General features: G+C 45.2%; 1 protein-coding gene across 4 annotated transcripts in view; it reads right to left on the reverse strand.

The window, feature by feature from the left end:
- Nucleotides 1-16,024, reverse strand: part of LAMB4 (laminin subunit beta 4) — a 97,189-nt gene that overhangs the window by 19,759 nt on the left and 61,406 nt on the right. For 3 of the 4 annotated variants that reach the window (XM_014572173.3, XM_075927273.1, XM_075927267.1), the window contains 5 exons: nucleotides 13,730-13,954; nucleotides 13,165-13,385; nucleotides 8,927-9,023; nucleotides 7,438-7,813; nucleotides 1,808-1,968 (listed from right to left, as the gene is read on the reverse strand). In XM_014572173.3, the coding sequence (XP_014427659.2) occupies nucleotides 1,808-1,968; nucleotides 7,438-7,813; nucleotides 8,927-9,023; nucleotides 13,165-13,385; nucleotides 13,730-13,954 (1,080 nt within the window). Of the gene's footprint in view, nucleotides 1-1,807; nucleotides 1,969-7,437; nucleotides 7,814-8,926; nucleotides 9,024-13,155; nucleotides 13,386-13,729; nucleotides 13,955-16,024 lie in introns of those variants that run through there. The other variant, XM_075927277.1, reaches the window with a different exon arrangement.

Genomic DNA, 16,024 nt, shown 5'->3' on the forward strand with positions numbered 1-16,024 from the left:
AGTATTATAGAAATAAGAGTTAGGTTCTTTGTTGTTTTATATGGTATTTGGCATTCCAGCCATAGTCTTCCGGAATCCGAAGACTTTCTTGTCTTGGACACTGTTTGCTTTGATCAATTAGTGGGGTGGTTAGTGCTGTGTGTACTCCACTGCCCACACTTGATATCTGCTTAATGTTTCTACCTCATTTTCTAATGAGGGTTTCTAATGAGCAGGGGGTTCAAATTCAATTTATCTGAAGGCCTGTGCCAGTCCTCAAATCCTTCTAGTGGGCAAGCAGGCATCTCCCTCTGGCAGGGCATCATGGGGTATCTCTGCACATTCGTCCCTCCCCCGCTCATCTGCTGGCATCCACTGCCGGCCTGTGTGTACCCCCCCCCCCCGACCATGACTGCCACCGCTGGATGATTAAAATGCCCCTGGGGGCTCGTGCCGCCACCACCGACAGTGCAGCAGGGCTAGATTAGCTTCAGGCTGCTAGCTTTGGCCACTGCCAGGACAGTCCTGTGGGCCGGGGGAGGTGTGTGCAGCTCCACCCCATTCATAGGATGGGTTCCGATGGCCGCCCTGCCCCCATGCCTTGAGAGACCCTGCAGCAGCTGCCCCAATTGTCCTGTAAACGAATGGTCTTCCATCCTCAGGTTAGCCCATGAGCCCCTGGGCAGGCTGGGGCCAGCAGCAGGAGTGTGGCCCTTTCGTGCTTACAGGGGGAAGCAAAGTGAAGCAGCAGCCTGCTCTGCTGCCATCACTGCCATGATGGGAAGTAGCACACCCCAGGGCTGGCCAGGGAGATGGCAGCAGAGAAGAGGCTCCTCTGTAGTGGTGAGTGCAGGGATGGCACATGCCTGCTACCGCCTTGTGCCAGGCCCTCCAGTATTCATTGCCTGCACACAGTACTGCACTAGTCATTGCCAAATATAGAGGTAGTCTAACTTTCCTCTCCCTACTCCCTTCTTTATACATACTTTGACCACATTAGCCCTTTGGGGCACAGGCTATGCTGTTGATACGATCTGCTTAATGGAACAATACTTGCATTTATAGAGTTCTTACTAAGGCCAGCCAATGTCAGAGGAGTGAACAGAATCCAAGTCCTCTCGACTCCCAACACATTATAAACCCAGGGGCTTTTGAGGCCCCCTTCTCTACACGTCTGCTCTGGTACTTCTGTATGAAGTCCTGAATGCTCGTGGTCATGGAGTTTTGAGCTGGATGCAGAGGCAATCGGTATCCTGGCGAGGGAAGGCTCTGCCTTCCCAAACCACCAGCCATGGCCCCGCCCACACTCTGCCCCCAGAATGCCTGCTGCAGGAGATCTGGGGGTGAAGTGTTGCTGACCCCAGCGTCTGCCCTCCCGGTGCTCCAGGACTGGGGCTGCGTGGCGCACCCTCTTGCCTCCCCCTGCAAGCCCTCCTCCCTCCCTTGGTGCTCCTGGGCTGGAGAGGCTTGGACTGTGCCCTCCTCCCTTCCCTGGTGTTCTGGGGCTGGAGAGTCTGGGGTGAGAACACACCACCTCGCTCCCCTCCCCTTGAGTGGTGGGGAAGGAGCAGGGCCTCAGCAGAAGGGGCAGGGCTGGGGTAGGGCTGGGGGTTTGCCTCCCCCAACTCTATCTTCACCAGCCACCTATGTCTGGATGTGTATTTGCTAGTTGCTATATGACATTTTTTGGCACTTTTTAAACTCTTAAGATGTTATGGAAAGCTAACATCTGAGGGTTGAAAGCCACACAAAATGAACTGGTGAAAAATAGTGTGTGAAATGTCATGAAGAATGTTCTCTTATTTCCGTTAGCTGTGTGTCGTCTTACTTTTGTAGCTCAAATGATTCCAACTGCGATGTAGATGTATCTTCTGGTGCAGACTTCCATAGAGCTGGTCAGCTTCTTTCCTAACGTCATCTATAATCCCATTCAGGTCAGGAAATTCATCCATTTTATTGCTATGTGGGTCCATCTGCACAACTTTTTGTCTACAGAAGCAAAGTACATTTATTCTAGAGTGACATATACATTATTGTAGATGACAACAGTTTATCCTAGACCAGAAGGAAACATTCACATGTGTCCGGGCGCCGCAATTTTTAAATGCCTGGTAGCTCCAACTACCTGCCCACGGCTACACCTGGCAATGGCTAGGTAGTTCAAATTAACACTCTTAATTCGAACTACCGTTAATCCTCCTGCAATGAGGAGTAACGGTAGTTTGAATTAAGAGTGTTAATTCAAACTACCTAGCCCATGCAGCGTGTAGCCATGGGCAGGTAGTTTGAGCTACCGGGCATTTAAGAATGGCGGTGCCTGGAAACATGCAAATGAAGCCCGGGATATTTTAATCCCGGGCTTCATTTGCAAGTTCGAATGACTACATTAGGCACTCTAGTTCGAACTAGGGTGGCTAGTGTAGCCATACGCTAAAAGTCTTTTAAAATGCATCTTCTGACAGTTGCGGGTACTACCCCACTCCTTCTTCCAAAGTTCCCTACTAGCCTGAAGCTTCTTTCTGAAGTGTTTTTAACGGGAAGTTGTAGAAGATGCTGCACTGGAGCCTTTCCTCCCTTTGTACTCACCTTGCTCTGATGGGTTTATCAACATATACAATGAGAGCATCACCTCTCCTGTTATTCTAAAGTGATACCAAAACTCCATTCGTTTCACTCATATATTATTACAGGCCTGTACGCAGGAATTTCTGTGGGGCGGGGCTTTATTTGTAAATGTGGACTGCGAGGGTGCGAACTCCGCTTCTCCCCCATGCTCTGGCCAGCTGTGGGAAGGCTGGGGCTGATTCCCCCCTCTCCCTGTTCCCCAGGAGCTAGGCCTTGCCCCACCCCTGGCCTCATTCATTGGGGAGGGATGGAAATCAGTCCCACCCTTTCCGGAACATGGGGGAGGGAGGCTCGGGCAGCAAGCCGCTCCTTCCTTCCCACAACCAGCCAGAGCATGCTTACTAGGGGGATCTTGGGATGGGTGCATTCGCAGGCAGCCTTTGCACTCTCCTGCCTATGGGCCTGTATTAGCATAACGTCCTGATACTTTGATATGCTTGTATTAATCACTTATTAATCTATGTATTTATTACATGTACCTTCAGCCACTGACTCGCTCATGAGTATAGAAGCCTCCCTGCCTTTCAGGGAAAGTGTAAGGTAAAGACACTATTTACATACCCACTTGAATTGTGCATGTCTGTTCTACACTACAAACATATGTCAGTATAACTACATTGCCCAGGCTTGTGGAAAATCTACACCCCAAGCAATGTATGTAATTATAGCAACCTAATTCCTGGTGTAGACTGGAGAGCTTCACGTCTCCATACAACTACTTCCTTTCAGGGAGGTGGAGTACCTATCCTGGTGCCAGAAGCTCTCCTGTTGGCAAAGGTAGAATAAGAACATAATAAGAACAGCCGTACTGGGTCAGACCAAAGGTCCATCTAGCCCAGTAACTGTCTGACGACAGTGGCCAGTGCCAGGTGCCCCAGAGGGAGTGGACCGAAGACAATGATCAAGTGATTTGTCTCCTGCCATCCTTCTTCAGCTTTTGACAAACAGAGGCCAGGAGCACCATTCCTTACCCCTTGGCTAATAGCCTTTTATGGACCTAACTTCTGTGGGAGAAAAATCAAATAACTCCAATTGTGTCTAAAGGGGGGACTGTGCAGGAAATCAAAACTCTCTAAAAGAAAACTGCTGTAAGGGTTAAAAGCTTTTCAGGCCTCTCTCCCTGTAACAGAGAGAAATCAAATTAACTCTAATCAAGACCCTTACAATGCCTCCTATCTCAAGTTCATGGATACTCCTAGTCTGTCACAATTTGTCATGTAAACCCTTATCTTTGTCACAGTTTGCCTTGTAGACTTCTCCACTCAAGTTCTGATGTGGCTTTGTACTGTAAAACTTACTTCTAGCACTCCTGGTGTGAACAGAAACGTCTCAGAGTACTTCTGCTGAAACTTTGATATGTTAAAGAAAACAATCAACAACTGAACTGTCTAAGCATTCTGTATAAAGGATCCCTAAACCTGTATCTCAGGGCTGCTTTCACTCTTGGAAGTGACAGCCTGCATGCATGCATCATAAAGTTTTTCCTTCTAGGTTTCTCTCCTGCCTCACTGATTTGATTTGACCTCCGGCCTTGAACCCTTCTGGGGGCTCTGTACCCCAGGGGAGCGAGATTTCCCCATCACTTCCATGAATTTATCTTGCTTCTCTTTAAACTCTGTTATAGTCCTAGCCTTCACAGCCTCCTCTGGCAAGGAGTTCCACAGGTTGACTGTGTGCTGTGTGAAGAATTTTCTTTTATTAGCTTTAAACCTGCTACCCATTAATTTCATTTGGTGTCCTCTAGTTCTTATATTATGGGATCAAGTAAATACCTTTTCTTTATTCACCCTCTCCACACCACTCATGATTTTATATACCTCTATCATATTCCCCTTCAGTCTCCTCTTTTCTAAACTGAAAAGGCCCAGTCTCTTTAGCCTCTCCTCATATTGGCGCTATGTTAGCTGTCTTCCAGTCCTTGGGTACAGAAGCTGATTTAAAGGATACGTTACAAACACAGTTAATAGTTCTGCAATTTCACATTTGAGTTCTTTCAGAACCCTTGGGTGAATGCCATCCGGTCCTGGTGATTTGTTACTGTTAAGTTTTTCAATTTGTTCCAAAACCTCCTCTAATGACACATCAATCCAGGACAGTTCATCATATTCATCACCCACAAAGGACGATGCAGGTTTGGGAATCTCCCTAACATCCTCAGTCGTGAAGACTGAAGCAAAGAAATCATTTAATCTCTCCGCAATGGCTTTATTGTCCTTGATTGCTCCTTTTGTATCTCGATCATCCACAGGTCCCACTGGTTTTTTAGCAGGCTTCCTGCTTCTAATGTACTTATATTACTTATAATGTATATTTTGATATTACTTTTTGAGTTTTTGGCTAGCTGTTCCTCAAATTCTTTTTTGGCTTTTAGGGTATGTCTATACTTGCACCCTCTTTCGAGAGAGGAATGCAAATGAAGATATTTAAATATCCCATGCTTCATTTGCATATTCGTGTTATGACACTATTTCGAAATAGCGCTATTTTGAAATAACAGACGCTGTTAAGATGCGGTTATTTCGAGAGAAAACCCTTCTCTTGAAATAACCCTTATTCCTCATACAGTGAGGTTTACCAGTTATTTTGAGAGAAGGGTTTTCTCTCAAAATAACCGCGTCTTAACAGCGTCTGTTATTTCAAAATAGCGCCAGAATGCGAATATGCAAATGAAGTGCGGGATATTTACATCCTGGCTTCATTTGCAATTTCAAATGTCTTCATTTGCATCCCTCTCTTGAAAGGGGGTGCAAGTGTAGACATACCCTTTCTTATTACATTTTTACCCTTAATTTGGCAGTGTTTATGTTCCTTTCTATTTACCTCACTAGGACTGGACTTCCGCTTTTTAAAAGATGCCTTTTTATCTCTCACTGCTTCTTTTACATGGTTGCTAAGCCACAGTGGCTCTTTTTTAGGTCTCTTACTAAGTTTTTAAATTTGGGATATACATTTAAGTTGAGCATCTATTATGGTGTCTTTGAAAAGTTTCCATGCAGCTTGCAGGGATTTTACCCTTTTAATTTCTGTTTAAATAACCTCCTCATTTTCGCATAATTCCCCTTTTTGAAATTAAATGCCAGGGTGCTGGACTGCTGAGGTGTTCTTCCCACCACAGGAATGTTAAATGTTATTATATTAGGGTCACTATTCCCAAGTGGTCCTGTAATAGTTACCTCCTGGACCAGATCCTGCGCTCCACTCAGGACTAAATCGAGAATTGCCTCTCCCCTTGTGTGTTCTTGTACCAGCTGCTCCAAGAAGCAGTCATTTAAGGCACTGAGAAATTTTATCTCTGCATCTAGTCCTTAGGTGACATGTCAATCATACCCAGTCAATATGAGGATAATTGAAATCCCCCATTATTATTGAATTTTTTTATTTTGATAGCCTCTCTAATCTCCCTTAGCATTTCAACGTCACTATCACTGTCCTGGTCAGGTGGTCGATAATATATCCTTACTGCTATATTTTTATTAGAGCATGGAATTACTATCCATAGTGATTCTATGGAACATGTTGATTCATTTAAGATTTTTACTTCATTTGATTCTACGTTATCTTTCACATATATTGCCACTCCACCACCCACACGACCTATTCTGTCCTTCTGATATATTTTATATCCTGGTATGATTGTGTCCCACTGATTGTCCTCATTCCACTAGGCGTCTGTGATGCCTATTATGCCAATCTCCTCCTTTAATACGAGGTACTCTAGTTCATCCATCTTATTATTTAGACTTCTAGCATTTGTGTAAAAGCACTATAAAAATTGCCACTGTTTATTTGTCTGCCCTTCTCTGATGTATTAGAGTCTTATATATGTGATTATTTCTTGTCTGATCTGGCCCATACTTTATCATCTCCCCGCCATTCTTTCTGACTAAAACCTAGAGAATTTCCATCAATGGACTCTCCTCTAAGAGGAGTCTCCGTCCGATCCACATGCTCCTCCGCACCAGTTGGCTTTATCCCATCTCTTAGTTTAAAAACTGCTCTACAACCTTTTTAATGTTCAGTGCCAGCAGTCTTCATTCACCTTGGTTTCGCTGGAGCTCATCCTTCCTGTATAGGTTCCCCCCCTCCCAAAAGTGTCCCCAGTTCCTAATAAATCAAAACCCCTCCTCCCTATACCATTGTCTCATCCACACATTGAGACTCTGAAGTTCTGCCTGCCTACCTGGCTCTGTGCATGGAACAGGAAGCATTTTGCCTAAGCATCTTCTCTAAATGCTCCAGTGGCACAGCTGCACCAGTGGTAGTGCTGCACCAGTGGTAGTGCTGCACCAGTGGTAGTGCTGTAAGTGTAGACAAGCCTTATGACTCAGGCACAAGCAGTGCAGGACTCTGGGGTGTTTGCAGTCTCCCACTGAGACGATCTTAAGCCTATCGTAGTCATTGTGGGCATTTTAAAGGATTTTGATCAGCTGGAAGTTTTGTTTGTCCGAGCACTTACCTTTTGGAACTTCTTGACTCTGCAGCTGGGCACAATGCAGAGCAGACCTAAGATTGCTCTAAATTAAGATGGGTGATGGACCAGCCTAAGTCTGACCTCGGGTTCAGGGAAGTGAAAAAGTGTTTTAAAGTCTACTTGGGCCCTCCCTTTCCTTAGCTGCATCTCACAGGCCGTGATACAGTTGGGGATTTGGGCTGCTAATGGGATACACAATAATAAATCTATCAATGATTTAGCATCATTAATTGACAATTCTGTATGGTAATCACAAACAGAACTATAAATAAATTGTACAACTATTAAAGCACAGTGGAAGATTGCATTTTCAGTTCAATGACATTTATAATGCACTTCTGTTCAACAAGAGAAAATATTACCGAATGTAGTCATGAAATTCCTTGATGTTTAAGAATGTCTTCAGTGAAAGAACAGGAGTTTTTAAAATTCTTTCTATTTGAGAAATCTTATCTTCTAAGCCTTTGAAGTGCATATCACAGCTGGGCATTGTGTCTCTTTTATCTTCTAGATTTGCAGCAAATCTCATTAACCCTTTGACAGTTTGAGATAGGGAAGTAATTTCATTATCCCACTGAGTAAAACAAAGGTGACACCGAGAGCATGTGGGAAATTCTTGTTTGAAGCCTCGACCACACTGATCGCAGAGCCTTCCAGCCACACCACTGTGGCAGTTGCAAGCTCCAGTGTCTTTGTCACACTTGGGTTTGCGAGTTCCTTCCTCATTACACTTACATGCTGCAGAGAGAGGCAGGAATATGACATTGCTTCTTTTAGATGTTAGTTGAGTTATAGGGTGAAACATGAAAGATAAGGCAATTCAATACAAATAAACATTGTTGCCATTATTTGGCATATTGGAGCACTTATGCTGGGATTTTCAATGTTGCCCACAATATGCAAAACAACATATTTATGCAAACTACTACAGCAATAGTTCCCAAGCTGTCGGTTGCGACGCCAAATGAGATTGCATCATCAGAAGATGGAGTTGGGACAATCCTTACAGTGTGGAAGATCCCAGTTTGCTTCTCACAGCGTGCAGAGTATGCTGTGCTCTGCTTCACCATGGGGATGGAATGTGGAGCACCCTGCTTGGTGAGTGCGGGGAGGGATGACCCTTGCTGCTACCCTGTGCCAGTAACCCTCTGTCTTGTGTCACTCAAGGAGAGGAGGCTTCAGGCTGGGGGTGCAATGGGGGCCAGAGGAGGTAGAGCAAGTGCAGGGTGGGGTTGAGTGTGGGGACTTGGGGAAGGGGTAAAATAGAAGCGGGGTGGAGCAAAGGCATCTAGAGGAATGTCCTTTGGTGGGGAAGGGAGTTTCTCTGGGCCTTGCTGCTGGAAGCTTGGGAGGGGGTGTCACCCTGGTCCCTGTACCCCTCTAGGACAGCCCTGCCTGGGAGGAAATAATTCCCTAAAATTGGTACATACTGGCACAAAGTGTAGGAACTATTGTTCTACAGATTTCTTTATGCACCATTATATACTATGACTATCTGACAGTGAGATCTGTCAGGCTGGGCAAATGTCACATCTCAAGGGTCATTTAAACTAAACTGGTCCAAACACTGTAAAATGTACTTTTGAGAAAAATACTGGAGTTGCATAGACATGGACTGGGTGATCTAACAGGTCTTTTCCAACCTGAATTTCCAGGACTCTATGATAACCTCACAGATGACAAACATGGTGAATACTGGGTAATGAGTTTTATCCATATTCCAGAAAAAAATGCTAAATCAAAGCTATTTCTCTATTTGTATCTCTTATCTGCTATATTCATATGAAGATCTAACATTTAAAGAAAATATGGCAGTTTCTGTTACAGTGCATTCTCCCTACTAATACTTACAAATACAATGGATCCTTGGATTGCCAAAGTAGTTTTCTTCACATTCATCACAACGCCTTCCACCGTAGCCTAGTTTGCATGGACATTGGCCTGTGGACTGCAAAGAAAGCCTTTCATAAACACCTGCCAGCAACAGGAATATGTATGCAGTGTTGTAACTATGTTGGTCTCAGGGTATGAGAGAGACAAGGTGAGTGAGGTAAACAGATATTGGTTTAATAAAAGATAATATCACACCCATTGTGTCTCAACAATATAATTTGGAGCAAACATTTAATTAGATAGATATATTTTCCCCTCTGTGATTCATGACATACAGCTGCACAAAAGATGTAGTGGGATTGTTCACATGCTTTTTGGAGAAACAGAATGAGTTACAGGATTGGCCCAGATCTCTCAAAAAATATTTCCGTGCTCCAGCTGTTTAGTGACATATGGTTAGAAGTTGGGAAATCACACAGATGGAAGTGAAAACAAAACAGATGCATGGAAATACCCTTAGTTTACTGAGATGAAGGATTTGACATGTTCCAGACCTCAGTACTGACCTCTGCGAAGATAAATGATAGAGAATCCTAATCTCAGCTATCCTCTGGCTATGTTTAGTCGATTGGAGGTCAGGGTTTTCTGTTGTTTACTGCAAATTTCCTTAATCAAATTTGTATTCCTTCCAGGCTAAAACTACTGATCTCTAGATCCCAGTTTTAGGAGACACTAGGAAATGTTTATTGGGTCGGGGCTGCTGACCCACAGAAAAATCAGTCAGGGGCCTCAAACAAGTGAGAAGCAAAAATAAAAAAACCAAACCCTCACTGATATGGCCCCTGACTGAGAAGGAGAAAGCCACTCCCCACATTCCCCTTGCATACCAGAGCCTAGAGGGGCCCAGGCTAGTAGATTTTGTGTGCTCCAGCCCTGCAGTAGGGTAGCGGAGGGGGCTGGAGCATCAACATAGGATCCCCAATGGAAGGGGGAGCCCTGAGCCTCAGGGGCCAGATCCAGGCAAGCCAGGGGCTGCATCCGGCCCCCAGGCCTGTGGTTCCCCACCTCTGCATTAGGAGATTCTGTAACTTAAATTCTCAAGGTTGCATTATGAAATTTGCCCCAGAAAACATATTTTTTAATAAAAAAAATGAACCTGGTGAAATTACCTTGTGAAATCTGTACTAAAGGTTAAGAAAAATACAATTTGAACAATTATGCTAAAGAATAAACAAACTTAAAACATAAAATAAAATCTGAAATGCTTTTAGTTGGAACTCTGGGATAAGTTCCCATCCACTTAATATGCATGGACCATTTTTGTGGATAGCACAGGTGCAGGTACACAGGGCTCTGATGGTAATAACCGGGTGGGCAACCGCATCATGGATTCTCCACCTACCCTGGTGAGGACATCTGGGGTGCAGGGACATGGGCTGGAAGATGTTCAGGACTTCTGCCTAGGGCAGCTAAAATGACCCAGGCTCTCTACAGCTGCCACTGTGACTCTCCTTAACCCAGCTCCAGCTGGCAGGCGTGGGATTCCCAGAGATGCAGCCTGGCCTCGGTAAGAGTCGGGTGGGCAGTTGTGGGAAGCTTCAAAGTCATGCACCTTCAACCTGCCCTGGGTGGGAAGCCTGAGCAACTGCCCAGGCAGCTTCAGAGGCCTCCCATTCTTTCCCCATCCCCAGGCCTGCATGGAGCTCAGCGGGGGAGCAGTGGGGAGCCAAAGAGGACCCTACACCAGTCTACCATGTATGAAGAGGGGCTGAGAGCAGCCCTCCACCCCAGGTTTCCTGCCTGGCCAAGGGCAGGTGGAGAGTCCAGGATTTGATGGGAGCTCCCCACGGCTCCAGCTGGGGGGAAGAGGGTGACTCGGAGCCTCAGCCCAGCCTGGTGTGGAGCCCTGCAAACACATAGATAATTTTTGTGGATTGCGAATTGGAGGCATATGCTCATTTTTGTATCCACTCAGGTCTCTACCCATTTCCATGAAAATAAGTGGCCAACTGATTTCTAAGGGATCCGGATTTCCACCACAGATTCTGCCTTGAAACAAACTTGAATTTTTCGAGCTACCCTGAGTCCTACATATAAATTAAATATGATAAACTTAACTAATGTCATGATGAAATATAAATAAATGACATGACTTCAGTTTAAGAGACAAGGAGAGTGAGGCAATATCTTTTATTGGATCGACCTCTGTTGGGGAAAGAGACAAGCTTTTGAGCAGTAAAGAGCTCTTCGCAGCTGGGAAAGGAAAGGTACTCCCAGTGTCATAGCAAAATACAAGGGGAAGCAGTTTGTTTACCAATGGGGAGAAAGTCTCAGAGGGGTAGCTGTATTAGTCTGTAACTTTAAAAACAACAAATAGTCATGTGACACCTTAGTGCAGGTGTGGGGAACTTTTTTTGGATTGGAGGCTGCTGATGTACAACAAAATCAGTCGGGGGCAGCATAAGAACATAAGAACGGCCGTACTGGGTCAGACCAAAGTTCCATCTAGCCCAATAGCCTGTCTGCCGACAGTGGCTAGCACCAAGTACCCCGGAGGGGATGGACCGAAGACAATGATCAGCGATTTGTCTCGTGCCATCCATCTCCTGCCTCTGACAAACAGAGGCCAGGGATACCATTCCTACCCCCTGGCTAATAGCCTTTTATGGACCTAACTTCCATGAATTTATCTAGCTTCTCTTTAAACTCTGTTATAGTCCTAGCCTTCACAGCCTCCTCTGGCAAGGAGTTCCACAGGTTGACTATGCACTATGTGAAGAAGAACTTTCGCTTATTAGTTATAAACCTGCTACCCATTAATTTCATTTGGTGTCCTCTAGTTCTTATATTATGGGAACTAATGAATAACTTTTCTTTATTCGCCCTCTCCACACCACTCATGATTTTATATACCTCTATCATATCCCCCCTCAGTCTCCTTTTTTCCAAACTGAAAAGTCCCAGTCGCTTTAGCCTCTCTTCATATGGGACCCGTTCCAAACCCCTAATCATTTTAGTTGCCCTTTTCAGAACCCTTTCAGAGGCCAAATATATTTTTTGAGGTGAGGAGACCACATCTGTACACAGTACTCAAGATGTGGGCGTACCATAGTTTTACACAGGGGCAGTAAGATATTCTGGGTCTTATTTTCTATCTAGCACACAGGTGAGAAGCAAAAAAACCCCAAATCCCTCACTGAAGTAGCCCCCAACTAACAAGGAGAAAGGCACTCCTCACATTCCCCTCACACACTAGAGCCTTGGGTGGCCCAAGCTACTAGATTTTGTGTGCTCCAACCCCACAGGGGATCCAGTGGGGCAAAGGGACTGGGGTACCAGCATGGACTCCCCGATGCCAAGAGGGAGCATTGAGCCTCAGGGGCTGAATACAGACAAGCCAGCCGGGGTGGGGCCTTAGGTTCCCCTCCCCTGTCTTGGAGACTAACAAATATATAGGATCAGGAGCTTTCATGGGTAAACTCACTTCATCAGAGGGACCATTCAAAATGAATTGGTCCATTAACACTTCCACAGTCAAAAACATGATCTTGTCCAGCTTGTCTCTCTTCTGTGATCAGGCTACAACAATATGACTTCAGTTACTACCACGTGCAAATAAATACTTAAAAGGACACTGTCAAGATTGCTTTTTAGGTTCAAAATTTGACTAAAACTTTCCCCTTACAAAAGGTTATAAAGTAACATAATTCACTATGGCTATGTCGGTATCCCAGAAAAACTCTGCCGCATACAGGGAACACATCTGCTCTTCCAAATTTTTTTTCAGAAGAGCAGACGCACTCTTTCAGAAGCCCTGTATTCCTCATTTTATGAGGAATAAGGACTCTTCCAAAAGAGGAGATTTTTCCGACATTTGGCCAAATGTCGGAAAAGCCTCTTCTGAAAAAATAATCGGAAAAAGATTTTTCTGAAAAAACACCCCCAGCAGTGTAGACATAGCCTATGTGCCATTTCTACACAAAATGCTTCAGTGCTCCATTTCAGGAAGATAAGCAACGCAAAGAGTTCATTGTTCATGAACAAATCCTCTATAACAAAACAGCATGCATTGTATGATGGACCCAAACAAAAAAGATAAATTAATTTGTGACAGCTTCAAACTTCTTTGAGATTATTATTAACAATGAGAAAAACAAAAATGGACAACTTATGAGAGATTCTTTGACTGTGTCCTTTCAAAACTTCCCTGTAACTTCAGACATTACATCTCCCATCTACCAGAGCTGTTATCTTGCCTGATTACACTGGTTACTTTGAGAGTTTCTTGGGTTACAGTCACATAACTGACATCCAATTCCATTAGACATGTTCCAGTAGCCAGAAGCACATTGGTCACAAGTTGAACCTATTACATTAGGTAAGCAAGGGCATACTCCAGTCATTTGGTTGCACAAGCAAACTCCATTTCCAGGTGGACATACTGCTAGGTTCACACCTGGAAAATTGCAAAAACACCCTGGAAAGAAAATGCCAGTTATTAGATTGGATTAAAGAAGAGAATGTTTACAATATCTGTTATTCTTGTTCCTCCATGAAGGAAACATATTTATGCTTATTTTCTAAGAGCATAGTACTACATATTTCATCTAAGCCATATACACCGGCAGGAAATCTTGACTAGGAATGGCAATTTAACTGACCATGCTAACACAATTTGTTAAGCACTTTGAGGATAGTGTAAAATAATTGCTGAGTTTCTAGCATGTGTCTTGTCTTGTAAAAGCCAACTCCTCTGCACTATGATTTCTTTGAGGTAGATCTTCATGGCAATATCTACTTGTAATTGAATTGTTTACTTACTTCTGCAGTTCTGAAGAAGTGCTGACCCAAAGTAACCTGGTTTACAGAACTGGCAATTTGGTCCATGTGTATTATATAAACATTTTAAACATTCTCCTGTAACCTTGTTACAGGATTCTGGATCTGTTGCATCGATATTATCATTGCAGGAACAGGGCAAACAGTGAGATCCTGGTCTTCCAGGGTTCCCATAGAATGCACTGGGGCACTCATCACACTGATTGCCTGCCAAAAAGGAAGGCAAAATCAATTGCTTAATGGTAGGAACACAAGTGATATCATTTTTTGACAAAACTGTTAGACATTCCTACTGCCTGTGATAACCTAGGCTTAGATGCATGTTTCCCAAGTAACCTCTTATCAGCATGTCTTACCAAGGAAGTCCCTGAGCACTGGTCTGCTTATTTTGAAATCATAACTGCTGCTTTTCATGAGGAATAGCGCTTATTTTGAAATAGTTATTTTGAAATAGCGGTAGTGTGAATGCTCTACTGCTGCTATTTTGAAATACTTACTCCCCAATAATTCCAGAGGGTCTAAGTTGAGGTAGTGCGTCCACATTAAGGGAACCTGCTTCAGACTAATTTCGAGGCTTCTCTATAGTGCGGACATACTATTTCAAAATAGTTATTTCAAGAGTTATATCCTAGTGTAGACATGCCCTTTGAGAGAGTTTGTAGAAGTTGGAAAAATTCTGCAGGGATCAGTTTGTGGAGTTTTCACCCAAAGTACCCAATAGGAGGCTGGGAGGTTTCCTTCCCTCAGGATATGTCTACACAGCAAAGTTATTTCGAAATAACAGCCGTTATTTCTAAATAACTTTACCAGCATCTACACAGCCAAACTGCTATTTCAAAATTAAATCAAAATAGCGGAGGGCTTATTTTGAAATTGGTAAACCTCATTCCACAAGGAATAGCGCCAATTTTGAAATTGCTATTTCGAAATAAGCGCTGTGTAGACGCTTATTTCAAAATAGGGGGCCTTCAGCCCTTCCCAGGGTGCCCTGGTGGCCACTCTGGGCACAACCAAGAAAACTCCTCTCTCCCCCCCCCCCCCCGGAGCCTTTAAAGGGGTAGACTCTGGTCACAGTGCCTGTGCCAGCTCCAAGCCTGCCAGGCCAGAACCAGCAGTCGCTGCACCTGACCCAGTGGCACCAGCATGAGCCAGGCAGCCAATGCCAGCCAGCCCTCCACCACTCCCCAGGACCAGTCTGCCAGCTCCCAGGAACCTGCAAGGGGCCGGAAAAGGTGGGCGCCTGCCTGGTCCAGTGCAGAGATCAGGGAGCTAAATTCAGGTTTGGGGGGATGCCTCCGATGCCCATGATCTCTGTACTAAACAGAAGAACGCAACCGTCTACAGGTGGATGGCTGCCAGCCTGGCCACCAAAGGCTCCATGCGAACCGAGGAGCAGGTTCACATGAAAATAAAGGAGCTGCAGCAGGCATATGCCAAGGCCACGGGGGCAGCTCCCAACCAGAGGCAGACCCAGACCCTGCCCCTATTTTGATGCCCTGGACAGCATCCTGAGGGGCAGGACAGTCCGTGCCCCCCAGGTGGTCATCAACCCTGGGGCAGAGCTTGCTGCCTCCTGCTGCTCCAGCCCCTGCTGCCTCCCCAACTACCGCTCCTCCTCCCACTCCTTCTCCTCCTGCTTCTTGCTCCCCACCCTCCTCAAACCCCCAGGAACGCCAAGACCTCTGAATCTGCAGTGCTGGGAGACAGTTGGGCTGGCGAGAGCCACAACCCTGAGCTAGGGTTGCCAGATGGTTTAAACAAAAATACCGAACACTCCTCCCCTCCCAAAAAAAGAAAACACCAGGAAAAAATTGAAGGGGGAGGGAGGTGGAGAGGGGGACTAAAGTTAAGCAAAAAAAATTTAAAATAAAACAGCATTAAAACAGCATGTCCATTTTGTGCCAGCAGCCTTGGGGAACCAGGTAAGCACAGAGGCTGGGGTCGGGAGGCTCGGGATGCTGGAGGCCAGAGGAGGATTCGGGGGAGGGAGGGGAGACCGGGCGCTGAGTGTTTGTAGGGTTGCCAGGTGCCCAGCATTTTTGCCTCCTGGCTGGGGAAAAATTCAGAAAATACCGGACATTTTAGGTGTCTGGTATTCTCTGAATTTTTTTACCAGACAGGAGCCAAAAATACCGGACTGTCCAGGTGAATACCGGACACCTGGCAACCCTATCCTGAGCCCTGAGTTTCTCCTCCCCCTTCCTCCCCTTGTCTCCCCCTGCCAGCTCCCTCCTCCCAGGTTTCCCCCTCCCCTCTCCCACCTTTTTTCCCCAGTCT

This window comes from Pelodiscus sinensis, chromosome 1 (genome assembly GCF_049634645.1).
Source record: "Pelodiscus sinensis isolate JC-2024 chromosome 1, ASM4963464v1, whole genome shotgun sequence".
Lineage (NCBI taxonomy): Eukaryota > Metazoa > Chordata > Testudines > Trionychidae > Pelodiscus > Pelodiscus sinensis.